Below are 15,524 nucleotides of genomic sequence, written 5' to 3'. Positions count from 1 at the left end.
AATTCATGTATCTGTCCCAAAATAAATATTAACTTTTGTTTCATTTATAGCATTACATGTAGAATTCAATTATAGAGTTTAACACAGGCAAGCGCTTAAAAGGGACTGGTTTCTTAGTGTTTTTGATATTTCAGGAAAAAACTACTTATACTTTAAACTAGCCTACTCCAAAGTTATTAATAATAAATATGATATATATTTACTATAGAAAATGTAGAAGACACAGGAAAATACAGTAACTAGTAATTCTACTACCCAGAAATAATGACTATCATTTTTGATTCTTTCAATCGTTTCCTAAAGGTGTAAAAGAAATGAAAGTCAAAATGTATTTGTTTTGTTTTCACTTTAACATTGTTAAACAATGTATTCTCTTTTATAATCATGTTGTTTAAAATACTTCGTTGGATTAATAATTTAAAACTTATTGCAAAGCCTCTGCTATTCTGAGAAAACACATCACCTCTGATTATTTTGCATTTCTATTAAAGTTTGAAAGTATTTTTGTATGTATTATTAGTCAATTTTCTCTTTCATGAATTTCCTTTGCCTAGTTTCCTATGGAAAAAAATGCCTCTATTTTTATTATCTGCCTTCAATTCTAGTAGCAGTGTTGACAAATGAAACTTCATGTACATTATGCAATAGGTAGGAAGAGTTGCCATCTTTTAAGAATCAATTCCATTCACTGAACACAAGCCCCATTTTTCCATTTACTAATGCAATGTATTTAGTTCCTAAAATTTTCAGTGCCCTAGCATCAACAGGCTCCCAATAGGAAGAACAAGAAAGGAGTTTGGATATAAGAAGTATCTGAAGTAACAATTCTCTATGTAATACTATATTCAAATAACAAATATAATCAGAAAAGAGAAAATTAACAAATTAACAAATGTCCCTTATTCTTGAAGTCAGGTATATTTATTAAAATAAGACCAAAGTGCTTGCTTTAGCATCACCTATACTAACACTGTAACACTACAGTGATGATTAGTATAGCCCAAATTCATGAAGCATTACATGTTTCTATATATACAAGGAAAATTAAATCAATCTGTCCAAGAAAAGGAATCAGCATTCCCATATTTACTGCTATACTATCCACAACAGCCACAAAAATGTGAACAATTTAAGCATCTATCAATTAATAAATGGTTAAAAAATGTGGTACATACATAAATGGATTATCATTCAGCCATAAAAAGGATAAAACTTTGTCACGTGCAACAATATGGGATGGAACTGGAGATAAGTGAAGTAGCCAAACACAGAAAGACAAGTACAACACAATTTCATTAATGTGCAGAATCTCAGAAAGTTAATCCCACAAAAGTTGAGAGCAGAATAGTGGTTACCTGAGGCTGAGGAGTACATGAGAGAATGATGGGGTAGTTAACTAATAGGTCCTAAGTTATAGTTTGAAAGTAGTTCTGGTATTCTAATATATGTAAGGTGTCAACAATGATAATGTGTACTTTTTCTTAAAAAAAATGAAGAAAAAACTAGAAGAAAGGATTAGAGTTGTTTTCACCGTAAGAAAATCATTAATGTTCGAGTAGATATGTTTATCCTAATTGGATATTACACATTACACCAGGTATGCATGTATCAAAATATAACAACTTTTGTTAGCAAATGGTGCAGTCTTATCTATGGCACAATCTACACCCTGATACCATCCTAGGCTCTAGCCTCCCCCCCACCACCCCCAACCTCCCCCCCCCGCTAGAAATGTAAATCAAGGACATTGGCAGATGGAAAACATCAAAGTTTAGAAATGTGCACTTGGTGGGGCCGGCACCGCGGCTCACTAGGCTAATCCTCCGCCTTGCAGCGCCGGCACACCAGGTTCTAGTCCCGGTCGGGGCGCCGGATTCTGTCCCGGTTGCCCCTCTTCCAGGCCAGCCCTCTGCTGTGGCCAGGGAGTGCAGTGGAGGATGGCCCAAGTGCTTGGGCCCTGCACCCCATGGGAGACCAGGAGAAGCACCTGGCTCCTGCCATCGGATCAGCGCAGTGCGCCGGCCGCAGCGCGCCGACCATTGGAGGGTGACCAAGGGCAAAGGAAGACCTTTCTCTCTATCTCTCTCTCTCACTGTCCACTCTGCCTGTCAAAAAAAAGAAATGTGCGCTTGGTAAGAAAGGTTAAGAAGGAAAGAGTGTTCCTGGTAAGCAAGGTTAAGAAGACAAGAGTTCTTTTAAATAAAGAAAGGACATGGTTTGTAAGAATGACTTCATCCTAATGGCTAGTTACTCTAGAGTGGAATGATAATGACGGAATGTTTCAAGTAACTTGAAGAGGTGTGTGGAAGTCACAGAGGGTTATGAAAGAAAGAAATTTTGGATATAAAGCTATTAATCTATTTCTCTTTGACATAGAATTAGATTCTGATCCTCTATTAAAGCAATGAGTTAAAGTAATCTTATGTTCTCTTGATGTCTCTGTTAAATACTAATTGTTTAAAAACAGCTGAGTTTTTAATTAAGAGCTATGGGTCATTTAAAGATTTGCTTATTCTAAAACATTTTAATAATCACCTTGTAACAATGATCAAATTTGGTTCATATTATGTCATGATGTTAAGGGATCATACTTCAACCAGGTATTTTAAGCCTTCTTGGCATCCTGAAGAGACATTCAAAAAAATCAAAAATCAAAGTTCCAAACAATTTGGACTCTGAAATTCCCAGTAAATTTGGACTTTGGTTTTTCCAGTTTGGGCCCAACTGGAAAAAATCAAAGGATATATGTCTCTCACCTTGTAGACTCAAACTAATCAAGCTATCTGGATTATATGAGAAGTACTGCCAAGATGTGAAGTGGTGCTAAATTTTAAGTTTTTATAATATAAAATGCTACTGATACAAATGTCTGAAAGTACAGAAGTCTAATGATCTGTGCTACTAGACATGACGGTTATTTTAAGAGAAAGCCCTAGAGGCCTAAAAGGGTTAAATGCTTTGTAAAATCCTACAGGTGCTTTCAAAAATACTGTGTGAAGTAAGCAAGTGCCTCCTGTTGGTTAATGAATTTATAATTTTAAACATGGCTATTTAGTCTTCTGTCATCCATAGTTTAGTATAGGTTCCGAAGGACTTTTTCCAGCCACTTCTATTGTATTCAGTACTTTGAAATGGCTCTGTAAACAGATGAAGCCAATAATGTATTACAGGTACCAACTGAGAGAAAGTATGGTTATTAAGAGTAGAAAGTAATTCGAATCAATTTGGTAATTTACAAAAAACAGTTAAAGAGCTTAAGAAGCCATTAATGAAACTGCTTTATTGTTCTCTTGTACGTTATGTTTTATGTGTATACATACTGTATGTCTACATTGGAAAACTTTATTAAGAACTGTTTTAATTGGCTTACAGATAAAAGATTACTCATCAATTTAAACTGCTAAAATTAATCAGACACATTTTGATTCATGTGACCTGAATCTCTGTATCAGATGTTTTAAATCTGTTGGTAGAAACTAGAAAACATTTTATATGCTTGTGCTTGAATTTGCTGGTTAAACAAGCTATGCCATGTTAGATATTTAAGAGATGTTTCCAGATACATGTATTCTTAAAATTTATGGAAGGCACTGGACCTTCTGGTAAATGTTTCCCCAAGTTGTTATTTAATGGTTGAAATTGTTTGCTAAGTTTTCATTTGATATTGCTATTGTCAGAAAGCAATCTGGGATCTGCTCCCTCATTTCTCTATTCTAAGCCTCACTTTCCCCGCTCATTTCTCTATTCTCTTCAAGGTAGGAAACTAATTCTATTCTGAAGGACTCTCCAAGATGCAAAATTTGATCTTTATATCTTATAAAAGATGGCTTACATTTTCTCTAGTAGCACAGCCGAAATGAAAGCTTAAATTATAATTTCACAGCTAGATTTACTTCGCCATGGGCATAATAAACAGGCAAAATGTCCCTTTCAGACCAAACAAAGGGAGAGAAAGTTTTCAAGTGAGGACACAGCTTTCCTCATGGGCATTGTCTACCTCAAACCACTATCAGAACATGCCTGTGACTATAGACTTCTAGTTTAGGCCACAAAGATTAGAGAAGGGACTTGAGCACCCCTTGACTTGTATCCTCTGGTCTACTTTAACAAAAACCAGGAGGAAAAGAAAGCTAGGCATCAGAAGCAATGTAAAGATAGGTGGCAGACCTATTAAATCCACCAATCCCACCAATTTATCACAGTGTGCTGTACATAAATTACCTTTCATTTTCTTTTTTTAATTAATTATTTATTTTTTTGACAGGCAGAGTGGACAGTGAGAGAGACAGAGAGAAAGGTCTTCCTTTGCAGTTGGTTCACCCTCCAATGGCCGCCGCGCTGCAGCCGACGCACCGCGCAGATCCGAAGCCAGGAGCCAGGTGCTTCTCCTGGTCTCCCATGGGGTGCAGGGCCCAAGCACTTGGGCCATCCTCCACTGCACTCCCTGGCCACAGCAGAGAGCTGGCCTGGAAAAGGGGCAACCGGGACAGAATCCGGCGCCCCGACTGGGACTAGAACCCGGTGTGCCGGCGCTGCAAGGCGGAAGATTAGCCTAGTGAGCCGCGGTGCCGGCTGTCATTTTCTATATATACTCTGATAGGCAAAGGTTGTGAAGCACAATTGCTATACAGGTAGTTACGTTGCTTGAAATATCCAAACCAACATTCACATTACTGATATTTGAATATATTCAACAAGTAACGAAACCAATGAGTTACACTACAACTTTTTGGAATGAAGTTGTTCACCATTTTTTAAAGAACTCTAAAAATGTAAATACTGTTTGTGAAGGTAGTAATTTTAAATTTGTTGCTTATTCTTCTTTGAACTAAAGCTCAAAATGAATAAGAATGCAAACTAACAATTTAAGTTATCCATTCTATAGCCTTAAATAAGATTTTCAAGTTAACAATCAGATGGCTTGAATGAGATAATAAGTAATGAAAATCTACAATCATAGCTAAAGGAATTTATGTTTAAGAAAAGTGCTGGCTGGCGCCACGGCTCACTAGACTAATCCTCCGCCTTGTGGCACCGGCACACCGGGTTCTAGTCCCGGTCGGGGCGCCGGATTCTGTCCCGGTTGCCCCTCTTCCAGGCCAGTTCTCTGCTGTGGCCCAGGAGTGCAGTGGAGGATGGCCCAAGTGCTTGGGCCCTGCACCCCATGGGAGACCAGGAGAAGCACCTGGCTCCTGGCTTCGGATCTGCGCGGTGCGCCAGCCGCAGCGCGCTGGCCGCGGCGGCCATTGGAGGGTGAACCAACGGCAAAGGAAGACCTTTCTCTCTGTCTCTCTCTCTCACTGTCCACTCTGCCTGTCAAAAAAAAAAAAAAAAGTGCTATCATAGAAATCATCTGCTCAAAATAAGACTTCATAATTTAATACATATTTGAGGGTTCACTGAACTGGGGATTAAGCAGGAAGAGAAGACAGTTTTGATACTGAATATATTATTCATCTCTGAGATGTCCTTTAACTGAATTTTAAATACGTCTGCCTTGTACTTTTTTGATGAATAAAAAAATGAAATATATTTGTTTTATTAGGAATGCTGCTTTTAATTTTTTTAAGCTGTGTTTTTATGTGTCAATGATTCTCTAGATAAAAGAATATATTATATTAATAGCTACAACATAGGCTAAGCAATCATTTTTAAGTTAATTTAGGAACTTATTAATTTCAACTGGGCAATGCATTGTAAGTAACTTAAACATTTATCTCAGAATAAAACTATCTGGTAAATTGTGGAATGACTGACTAGCAAAATATCAAGCAGATCACAATATCCAAGTATTGTTAGTCCCACAATGGGGGGGTCATAGGTGTCCGCAGAAATAAATTTAACCTGTAGCCTTGTGGTCTTTTAAGACTTTCAAAACTTGACACTCACTAGAAACTATTTATAAAATCTCTCTATTTATAAGATGCTTTTGCCTCCAGAATAAAGAAAAAAACTGATTTAATGGTTAAACAATTGATAAAGCACTATACATCAGAATATAGCAAAGACTGGCTATTAAAAATAAGTTTATGACACAAAGAATGCAAGTTAAAAAACAATAAATGAAGCCTAAAAAGCAGCAAAGTTCTGTAGTTTTACTTACAACTTTTGGAAAAATAAGCCCAAAATAAAACAGAAAGTTCTTACTCTGTTAAGAACAGCGGGTTAAAGCCCTGGCCTGTAGCACACCATCCTATATGGGCACCAGTTGGAGTCCTGGCTGTTCCACTTCTGATCTAGCTCTCTGCTAATGCGCCTGGGAAAGTAGTGGAGGATGGCCCAAATGTTTGGGCCCCTGCTACCCATAAGGGAGATTGGCAAGAAGCTCCTGGCTCTTGCCTCTGAATAGGCTCAGCTCTGGCAGCTGTAGTCATTGGGGAGTGAACCTGCAGATGGAAGACCTACCTCTTTGTCTCTCTACCTCTCTTTTAAATAAATAAATCTTAAAAAAAAAAAAAAAAGTCTAAAAAATATAATAGTGTACCTAGTTCTGATCTTTACATCAATGAAAAGAATTTTTTTAAAAATCAAGAAAGGCAAGTTATTAAATAATTTAAAAATAATCATTGACAGCCATTACAGTTGGTACCCAATATCTGAAGGGGATTGGTTCCATGACTTCCCTCCCAGAAAATTCCTTATATAAAATGTTGTAGTATTTGCATATAATCTAGGCACATCCTCTTATATTCTTTCAATCACCTCTACATTACTTATAATACCAAATACAATGTAAATGTTATGTAAATAGTTGTTTCACTGTATTAGAGAACAATGACATTTTGTTTCCCTCAAATATTTTTAATCTGCAATTAGCTAACTTCAAGGATGAAGAACCCATGGCTATGGTGGGCCAAATGCCCCTTTACAGTTTCTTTTTTTTTTTAAGATTATTTTTTGAAAGGCAAAGTGAGAGAAAGAGAGATACCCATCTCCCATAAATGGCCACAATGGCCAGGCTGAAGTCAGGAGGCAGGACCCAGACTCCATCAGGGTTTCCTGTGGAGGGTGGGGTAAAGGCCCAAGTACTTGAACCACCTTCTGCTGCTCTCTCTGCTGCATTATCAGGGAGCTGGATGGGAAGTGCAACAGCAGACTTGAATGAGCACTCCCATACAGGATGCCAGCATCACAGGCAATAGCTTAACCCACTGTGCTACACTGCCAGCCCCTTCAATGTTTTTTAAAGTAATCCAACAATACTCACTTTCAAATGGGCAGGACAGACATAGAAAGCACCATCCCCTTCTCACCCACAAAATACAGAAAAACATGAATAAAGGATGAAGAGAATTCAGAAAAGACATTTGGGGATGGTAGTAGATAGAAACACTTCTTACAGGAAATAATATACAATCAGGGTTTTAAAGAATATTTTCTAGAAGAAAATTCTATTAAGAGTGTAACATGTGCAAAGCTTGTAAAATTGACACGGTTGGTGTGATAGGTAGAATGCACTAATCCCTAGAACCTCTGAACCCCTTATGTTATATAACAAAAATGACTTTAGGAGATATTAAGGTTATAAGATTATTTCTGAATACCTGGGTGGACTCAGTCTAATGACATGAGCAGAAACATATTCTCTGGCTGTGGTTAGAGAAATGCACCAGCAGATGCCAGGAGATATTTGTAGAATAAAAGAGATATGACCAACTGATGCTATCAGGGACCACAAGGGAAAAAAAACGGAACAAAGGCAGTCTCTAGGAGCAAAGACTGGCCATGACTGACAGCTAGGCAACAGAACTTCAGTCCTGAAACCAGTACAAGGAATTGAATTTAATAAGACTCTGAATGAGCTTCACAAATCTTCCGCCAGAGCCTCCATACACAGCATAGCTCCAGCCAACACCTTGATTTCAACCTTCTAAGACTCAAGGACTTAGATGAACCTATTCAATTTTCTGACCTAAAAAAAAAAACAAAACAAAACAAAAAAAAACAAAAAAAAAAAACAAAAAAAAACTGAGGTAATAAATTTGTCATTTAAAACTGCTAAATTTGTGGTGATTCGTAAAGGTAGCAAGAAAACTAACACAGATCACATGTACCAGAATCAAATACATTTAAATGGCTTAAGTCAAGGATGTGTTGGTAAGAAAGAACACAAGAGAGGCCATGGATGAAGTCAGTAAGGCATACAGAGTGAACATGATTATTACTACTATGCCAGCCATGGAGACGTCCTAAAACTTATGAACATATAAGCAACAGATGATGTGGTTCCAAACCAAAGAGGTAAGAATGAAAGGAGACAGAGCCAATAGGTTTTTGGAATATCCTCAGCAGAAACACTCTGTCAGTGTCTGACTGATGTTAGAGATTACAAGGCAGCTACAGATAACTCAAACTATTTTAGTTCTGGTGACTTGGTGGATAATGATATTTCACAAACAAAGAAACACTGGAGGAGCACTGTATTTTGAGGAAGCTAAAAACACTGAGGTAGGAATATATTTTCTTTTAGTTTAGTAATAATGGAGTACAAAATTACAAATGTTAAACTGGTGAGTAAACAAAACAAAACAAAACAAAACACTTACTTTGTTGGGCTCTTACCTCGACTGTTGCTTTCTGGATAGGCAAGTGTAGGCTTGTTTGGAGAGCGCCGTAGATCACTATTAAGGAAAGGCTTGTCTGTTGGGTATACTACATATGGAGATGAAGAATGGCGAACCATACTTCCATTAGACCTTGATGGTTCAGTTAAGATGTTCTGGAAAATAAAAACAAAGAAATTACTTTTCAAAAATTTGAACCACAAATAACACACTGAAACTGCAAACATTAATGACAAAGAATTGTATTATCCATGTTCCACTTGATAGAGCTAACAGAAAAAATAGCACTCACTAAATACAATAGAATTTAACCATTATTTTAACAAAATCTAATTTTAAAGTGTTTTACATTTGTTTAAATATAGCCATATGCCAGACAGTATAAAAAATAATGGTTATACAACTTGAATGTAAATGCTGCACAGAAATAAACATACTGTATCTTAAAATATACCCTGTGAGACACAAACAGCTTGCAGAACAACCAAGTTGGATAACTGACTGGTTTTCTGGGTTGAAATTCTCAGTTTGACTAGTTGAATGAACTTGAACTTTGATTTTCCAACAAGACTGATTCTTTCAGTCGACAAGGCCATGCATATTTCCAGCTGAATTACAAAAGCATAAAAAATACACTGTAGTTATGAAAATGAAAAAGGTGGCTAAAGAGTTTAGGAAGCCTGGACCAGAGCTTTGGCATAGCGGGTAAAGCATCCCATATGGGTGCCGGTTTGAGTCCTGGCTACCCCACTTCCAATGATCCAGCTCTCTGCTATGGCCTGGGAAAGCAGAAGATGGCCCAAGTCCTTGGGCTCCTGCACCCACATGGCAGACGTGGAATAAGTTCCTGGCTCTGGATGGGTGCAGTTCTGGCCATTTTGGCCAACTGGGGAGTGAACCACCAGATGAAGACCTCCCTCTCTCTCTCTCTCTCTGCCTCTCCTCTCCCTGTGTAATTCTGCCTAAGTACTTGGGCCTTCTTCTACTGCTTTCCCAGGAACATTAGCGGATAGCAGAAAGCGTTAAGAGGGGGAATCATAAACATAATCACTAAATATTAAAAGATTAACAAATTTTGGGTGGCACAGTGGGGCAGCAGGGTTAAGCCACTGCCTGCAGTAAAGGAATCCCATGTGGGTGCCAGTTCAAGCCCCGGCTGCTCCATTTCCCATCCTGCTAATGAGCCTGGGAAAGCAGCAGCAGATGCACCAAGTGCTTGGGCCCCTGCCCGTATGTGGGAGATTCAGATGAAGCTCCTGGCTTTGGTCTGGCTCAGCCCTGGCTTTTGTGGACATTTGGGGAGTGAACCAATGGATCAAAGAATTTTCTCCCTTTGCTTCTCCATCTTTCAAATAAATAAATATTAATAAAAAAAAGTAACAAATTTTGCTATAGTACATTAAGAACTTTTATTAGTCGAAAGATATCAAAAACAAGCCAAAGTGTATTTGGAAGTTATAAGATTGGGGATTAAAATCCAGAATAAATAAATGACTATGTCAGCAAGAAAAAACTCCTTTGAAAAAGACACTAACTGACATTTCAGAGGAGAAAAAAATTTAAAAAAAAATAAATCTTTAAAAAAAATTAAAGAATAATAAAGACCAAAAAAGGTGCATCCCCAGCAAGGATTGCAGAAACAAATCAGAAAATAGGATACCATTTTACACTGCACTTTTACCAAAAATGTACTAATGGGACAACATCATTCATTAAATAGCGTATAGAGAGAATTGTTGGGGCCAGCGTTGTGGTGTAGGTGGTAAAGCCACCACTTGCTATGCCAGCATCCCATATGAGTGTCAGTTCATGTCCCAGTTGTTCTATTTCTGATCCAGCTCTGTTAATGGCCTGTGAAAAGCAATGGAAGATGGCCGAAGTGCCCTTGTCACTCACGTGGAGACCTGGAAGAAATTCCTGGCTGCGGCCTTGCACAGCAGTGGCTGTTGCAGCCATCTTGAGAATGAACCAACAGATGGAAGATATCTGCCTCTTCCCTCTCTGTAACTCTGACTTTCCAAATAAATATATCTTAAAAAAAATTGTTAGAAGGAATGTATTATTGCTTTAGAAAGCAATTTTACATTATCAAGTAAAGCCAAAAATGCACATATTCTAAGATGCAGCATGTTGATATGGTCTAACTAGGCAGTTAGTTAGGCTTAGGTGAGCTGAAATATTTGTGGCCCTGCAATATGCTTGCCTACACTCATACTTTTAAATAAACCCTGTTCATATATATGGATGCCTCTGCTTTGAAATTTTCTATGTGTGGGGGTAAAGACCTGGAATCAAAATTAAGATACAGGGCTGGTGTTCTGGCACAGCCAGTAAAGCTGCCACCTGTATTGCTGGCATCCCTTATGGGCACCAGTTCGAAACCCAGCTGTTCCACTTCCCATCCAGCTCTCTGCTATGGCCTGGGTAGGCAGTGGAAGATGGCCCAAGTCCTTGGGGCCCTGTGTCCACATGGGAGACCTGGAGGAGGCTCCTGGCTTCAGGTCAGCCCAGCTATGGCCATTTTAATAATTTGGAGAGTGAGCCAGTGGATGGAGGATCTCTCTCTCTGCCTCTGCTTCTCTCTGCCTTCCAAATAAATAAATCTTTTAAAATTAAATTAATATGCATAGGCCCATATCAATATGAATGTGACTCGTAGATATACTTGAACTGTTTTCTCTTCTTTTTAGAAAATTATGGCTGAGTCAAATCCACTATACATTACTGTTAAAACCCACAGTTCAGCCTGCAGCTTGAAAAATCACTGCTCTAGAGTTAGCCCTTAGGACCCCTTCCCTACTCTAAAAAAAAGATGGTGGATTCTCATATCTGCTTCTACATTCCCTCTGTTAGATAAATATGATGGTTGATGTATACGAAGAAAATCTGTTCTCCCACAAACATGTAATTGAACAGGGAGGGATTTTTTTTTTTTTTTGAGATTTACAAACATTTATTAGAGATAAAGACCTCCAGCCAGAGCGGCATGGAGTGGGGCATGGAGGGATTTTGTAGATTCCATTCATTTTTTTTTATTTGAAAGTCAGAGTTACACAGAGAGAGAGGCAGAGAGAGAGGTCTTCCATCTGATGGTTCACTCTCCAACTGGCCGCCAACAGCTGAAGCTGTGCCGATCCAAAGCCAAGAGCCAGGAGCTTCTTCCAGGTCTTCCACGTGGGTGCAAGGGCCCAAGGACTTGGGCCATCTTCTACTGCTTTCCCAGAGAGCTGGATCAGAAGAGGAGCAGCCGGGACTAGAACCTGTGCTCATATGGGATGCCGGCACTTCAGGCCAGGGCATTAACCTGCTGCGCCACAGGGCCCGCCCCTAGACTCCCTTCATGAAAAGGACTCAGAGACCCTCTAAGGATCCTTTCAACACTTTTAGGGATGCTTCTGCCATGTGGAGTACATAACTGCTGCACTAGACAAACTTCAGCCATGTGGAGTATATGAGGATGACCGCAACAGGCCTGTTTATAATATGGGGCAAAACTCCAAATAAACAAAAAGACCTGGAAATGCTTTAGTCCATCATTTACCAACTGTACAACCTTGACTTAACATTTCTGTACCTCATTTTGCTCACCTGAAAATGAAAATACTAATGCCAATCTCTTAAGGTTACTGTGAATATTAAATGAGTTAATACATAAGACAATGCCCACTAAATAATACTATGCATCATAATCTTAAAATGCATGGTAGTGAGAGAAAATGAGGGGAAAGGCCAAAGGACCACGAAGACGTAAAAAGCATGAAGGTTATCATTTTACTATTCTCAAAAATCTAACAGCAGGCATTTGGTGCAGTGGCTTAAACTGCTGCTTGACTTAACCTTTCTGCGCCTCATTTTGCTCACCTGAAAATTCAAATACTAATGCCAATCCCTATGTCCTAAGTTGGAGCACCTGATCTGTACCCCAGATTCTCCACTCCTCCACTTGCTCTAGCTTCCTGCTAAACTGCAACCTGGGAGGCAGCAGACGATGGCTCAAGTAACTGGGTCTGCTTCTGCCAGGCCCAGCCCAGGCTACTGTGGGCATTTAGGGGGAGAGAACTGATGGGTGGAAGATCTTTGTCTCTATGCCTTTCAAATAAAATGAAAATAATTTTAAAAATAAAGCATATATTCAATATGTTAAATACAAATATATTTCATAGGAAATTAATATGGAGCTACCGTAAGGCCTGACTGAAAAAAAAAGCCCTAGACAAATAAGTTTATTAATTTAGTCCAAGGTTACATGATGGTGTTCACTATAGTTATTTAAGGGAAAATATCAAAAGACTGATATGAAAGGCATTCTTCTGAGTCTCAAAACTTGGCTCCCATAGCTCAACTGAGCATTATTCTATTATATCCAATCAGTTGTTTCCTGTACTCTCCACTAGCAAGCTACTAGCAACAATCAGTAATTGTTACCTGCTGTTGCTACTACTCTTGCAGCTGTTGAAGTGAAAGAATAAGGACCACCTGAAAACTTCTTCTATGTTCATATCTGATTTTTAGAAGATAGCTGCTTTCTAAAGACTGTTATTTGTGAATCTAAGCATTAAAAATCCTTGTCTGGTAAAAGCATCTCTCATTTATAACACCTGCCTGTTAGGTTTATCAATGCTGAACACATGGGTTATTAGCAATCACAACCCTGAAATCTAAACAAGTCTTCTGAGTTCAGTTTGGAGTTTTGAAGTATCCTCATGGCATCTTATGTATCACCAGCTGTTTATTAACATAAACTGCCACCTAACTTGTTTCTAATGGGACATGCAAATAAGACTTTCTTATGCACTAAGGAACCAACTATATGTAGCCACTTTTTTTTTTATTTGAGATTTAAAAGTATTTATAAGAATCAAGGACTTCCAGCCAGAGCGGCATGGAGGGGGGCTTCCAAGAGAGGAAAATCCAAAGGGGACTGGTGGCAGTTGGCTTTAAGTACAATTTCGAAGCAAAAAAACTTATCAGGTAGCCACTTGTTTGAAAAACAGCAACTTCAGAATTAAGACATTTTGAAGTTGCTCTAGTTAAGATAGTTTGGTTTGTAAAGGACCTTAAATATTCCTAGTGTACTCTTGATATTTACAATCTACTTAAAGCTGGACTTAACACACAAAAACATGTGTAATTTCCACCTGAACATTAGCATTTCTGTCCAGGCTACCATATGGACTGAAGGACTGAACACAGCCCATTGCCACTGCTCAGCTAGGTGGCCTTGGCACAATGAAGCTCAATTTAATTGTTTGGTCTCCCAGTACTAAATTTTGAGAGTTGTGAATGGTCCTCTTCTAAGTTTAATGACATCTTTTAACAGTTCCTTCTCTTTTACCTTACCTCTCACTAATCTAACTCCTTACTTCCTAATCTCCCCAGACTTCTCTGCAAATGTGTTAACCCATTCTGCTGAAGCTCTGGACTCCTTCTGGCCTCACTGTCACAAATTCTAACACAAATGGAAAGCTGAAAGTAAGGAAAAGTGGTTGTTCATAGGTGACTTTCATCTAACTGTTCCCTACATACTTTTTTCCCCTTTAGCGCCCATGAAATTACTTCACCTTGACATTCTCCAGGCTTCTTCCTAGGCCTGTTTTCATGTTCCCAACAAATTATACCTTTGTTCACTCTGGGTTATTGAAGTTTTCTGAAAGCACCCATCATCTTAAGGACATTCCCCCCACCCCCCTAAATGCCTGCCGTGTTTTTCTTCTCTTGTTTTGTGACAATCATTTAGAATTCCTTCAACACGCAGTTGACTCCTCCTTCCCTTCTGGGAACCCTTCTCTCACCTGGCCACACTGCTAACCACTCTAAATTATGCTAGTAGGGCAGTTTACCCCACACTGGACAGTAATCACTTATCAGACGTAGTTTCTCAGTGTCCTCTAGGCCTTTAAGAGCAGGGTATCTATTCTATTCACCTGTAATTCTAGAGCCTAACCACGCCAGGCCTATGTACAGATTACCAGTTGTCTCATTTGCTTCCCATCCCTTCCCAGTGTGGCACTTCCCACAGCAGTCAGTCTGACAAATACCCATGACCTGAACCGACAGGTGACTCCCTGGTGCAGGCAAAAAAAAAACCCAGAACTACAGCCCAAATCAAGTTCCCTGGTCGCCTCTTCGAAAGGGCACTGCAGTCCTAGCAAATCCGTGGCGATCCGGCAGCGCTCTGGCTTTGGAGAGTCGCGCACTGAAGAGGAGACGGGGTACTGCAGGCCAAGGAGGCAGCCCAGGCAGCGCGTAGACCGCGCTGGAGGGTCACAAGGGGGCTGCGGCCGACTCGCGAGCGCTCTCCTAGACACACGGGCGCGCACACCTGGTCTCGGCGCCTCGCTAAGAGCAGCCGTTACACTCACGTGACCTCAGCAGCAATGTTTTCGCAGGCCAGGGAGCGGGCGCCGTCAGCCCAGCCCAGCCTCCTGGGCTGCGAGGCAGGCCGAAAAGCGAATGAGGCGGCAGGGGGGTCGAACCAAGCCTGCTTCAAGGGATCCCAGAGGGTGCGGCCTCAACAGGGAGCAGCGGAAGCCCGGGTGGCGCGGGGCGGTCTAGTGCCCCACGCCGGCCTCCAGCGTCAGAGCAAATCTAGGGCGCCCTGAAATGGGACGAAACTCGAACAGCTGCCAAGAGCGACCTAAAGCCCGTTCGAACGCCAAACGCTTCTCACCGAGAACTGAGAACCAGAAGCCGTAGAGACAGATGCCGCCGCCATCTTCCGGAGTGCCCGGCGCTCTGAGTTCTCGTGCTCTTCAAGATTCGAGAGCCGCCCACCAGGGGCGACCCTAAACCGAACCCCGGATGGAAGGGGCGGGGGGTGCTGGATGCCCAGCTTAGAAACCCCAGCCACACACCCCCACGGCGACGCCCACGCTCAGGGCGCACGCGGAGAGGGCAACACGCATTAACGGACGTCTGCAGTAGCCAATCAAATAAAGCGGACGTCTTCGCGTATGCGAG

General features: G+C 40.3%; 1 protein-coding gene across 6 annotated transcripts in view; it reads right to left on the bottom strand.

Annotated features, from left to right (window-relative positions):
• CEP57 (centrosomal protein 57) overlaps positions 1-15,524 on the bottom strand; it is a 54,485-nt gene that overhangs the window by 38,430 nt on the left and 531 nt on the right. For 2 of the 6 annotated variants that reach the window (XR_016233931.1, XM_002708617.6), the window contains exons 1-2: positions 15,235-15,501; positions 8,563-8,719 (exon numbers count right to left, since the gene is read on the bottom strand). Coding sequence is in view for 3 of the 6 variants with exons in the window: in XM_002708617.6 (XP_002708663.1) it covers positions 8,563-8,719; positions 15,235-15,279 (202 nt within the window). In the remaining 3 variants the exon portion in view is untranslated. Of the gene's footprint in view, positions 1-8,562; positions 8,720-14,886; positions 15,144-15,234; positions 15,502-15,524 lie in introns of those variants that run through there. The other 4 variants (XR_016233932.1, XM_051820419.3, XR_016233935.1 and 1 more) reach the window with 3 other exon arrangements.

Source organism: Oryctolagus cuniculus, chromosome 1, assembly GCF_051225735.1.
Source record: "Oryctolagus cuniculus isolate XC-2025 breed Fujian yellow rabbit chromosome 1, ASM5122573v1, whole genome shotgun sequence".
Classification (NCBI taxonomy): Eukaryota; Metazoa; Chordata; class Mammalia; order Lagomorpha; family Leporidae; genus Oryctolagus; species Oryctolagus cuniculus.
This window is presented reverse-complemented; position numbering and strand designations above follow the sequence as displayed.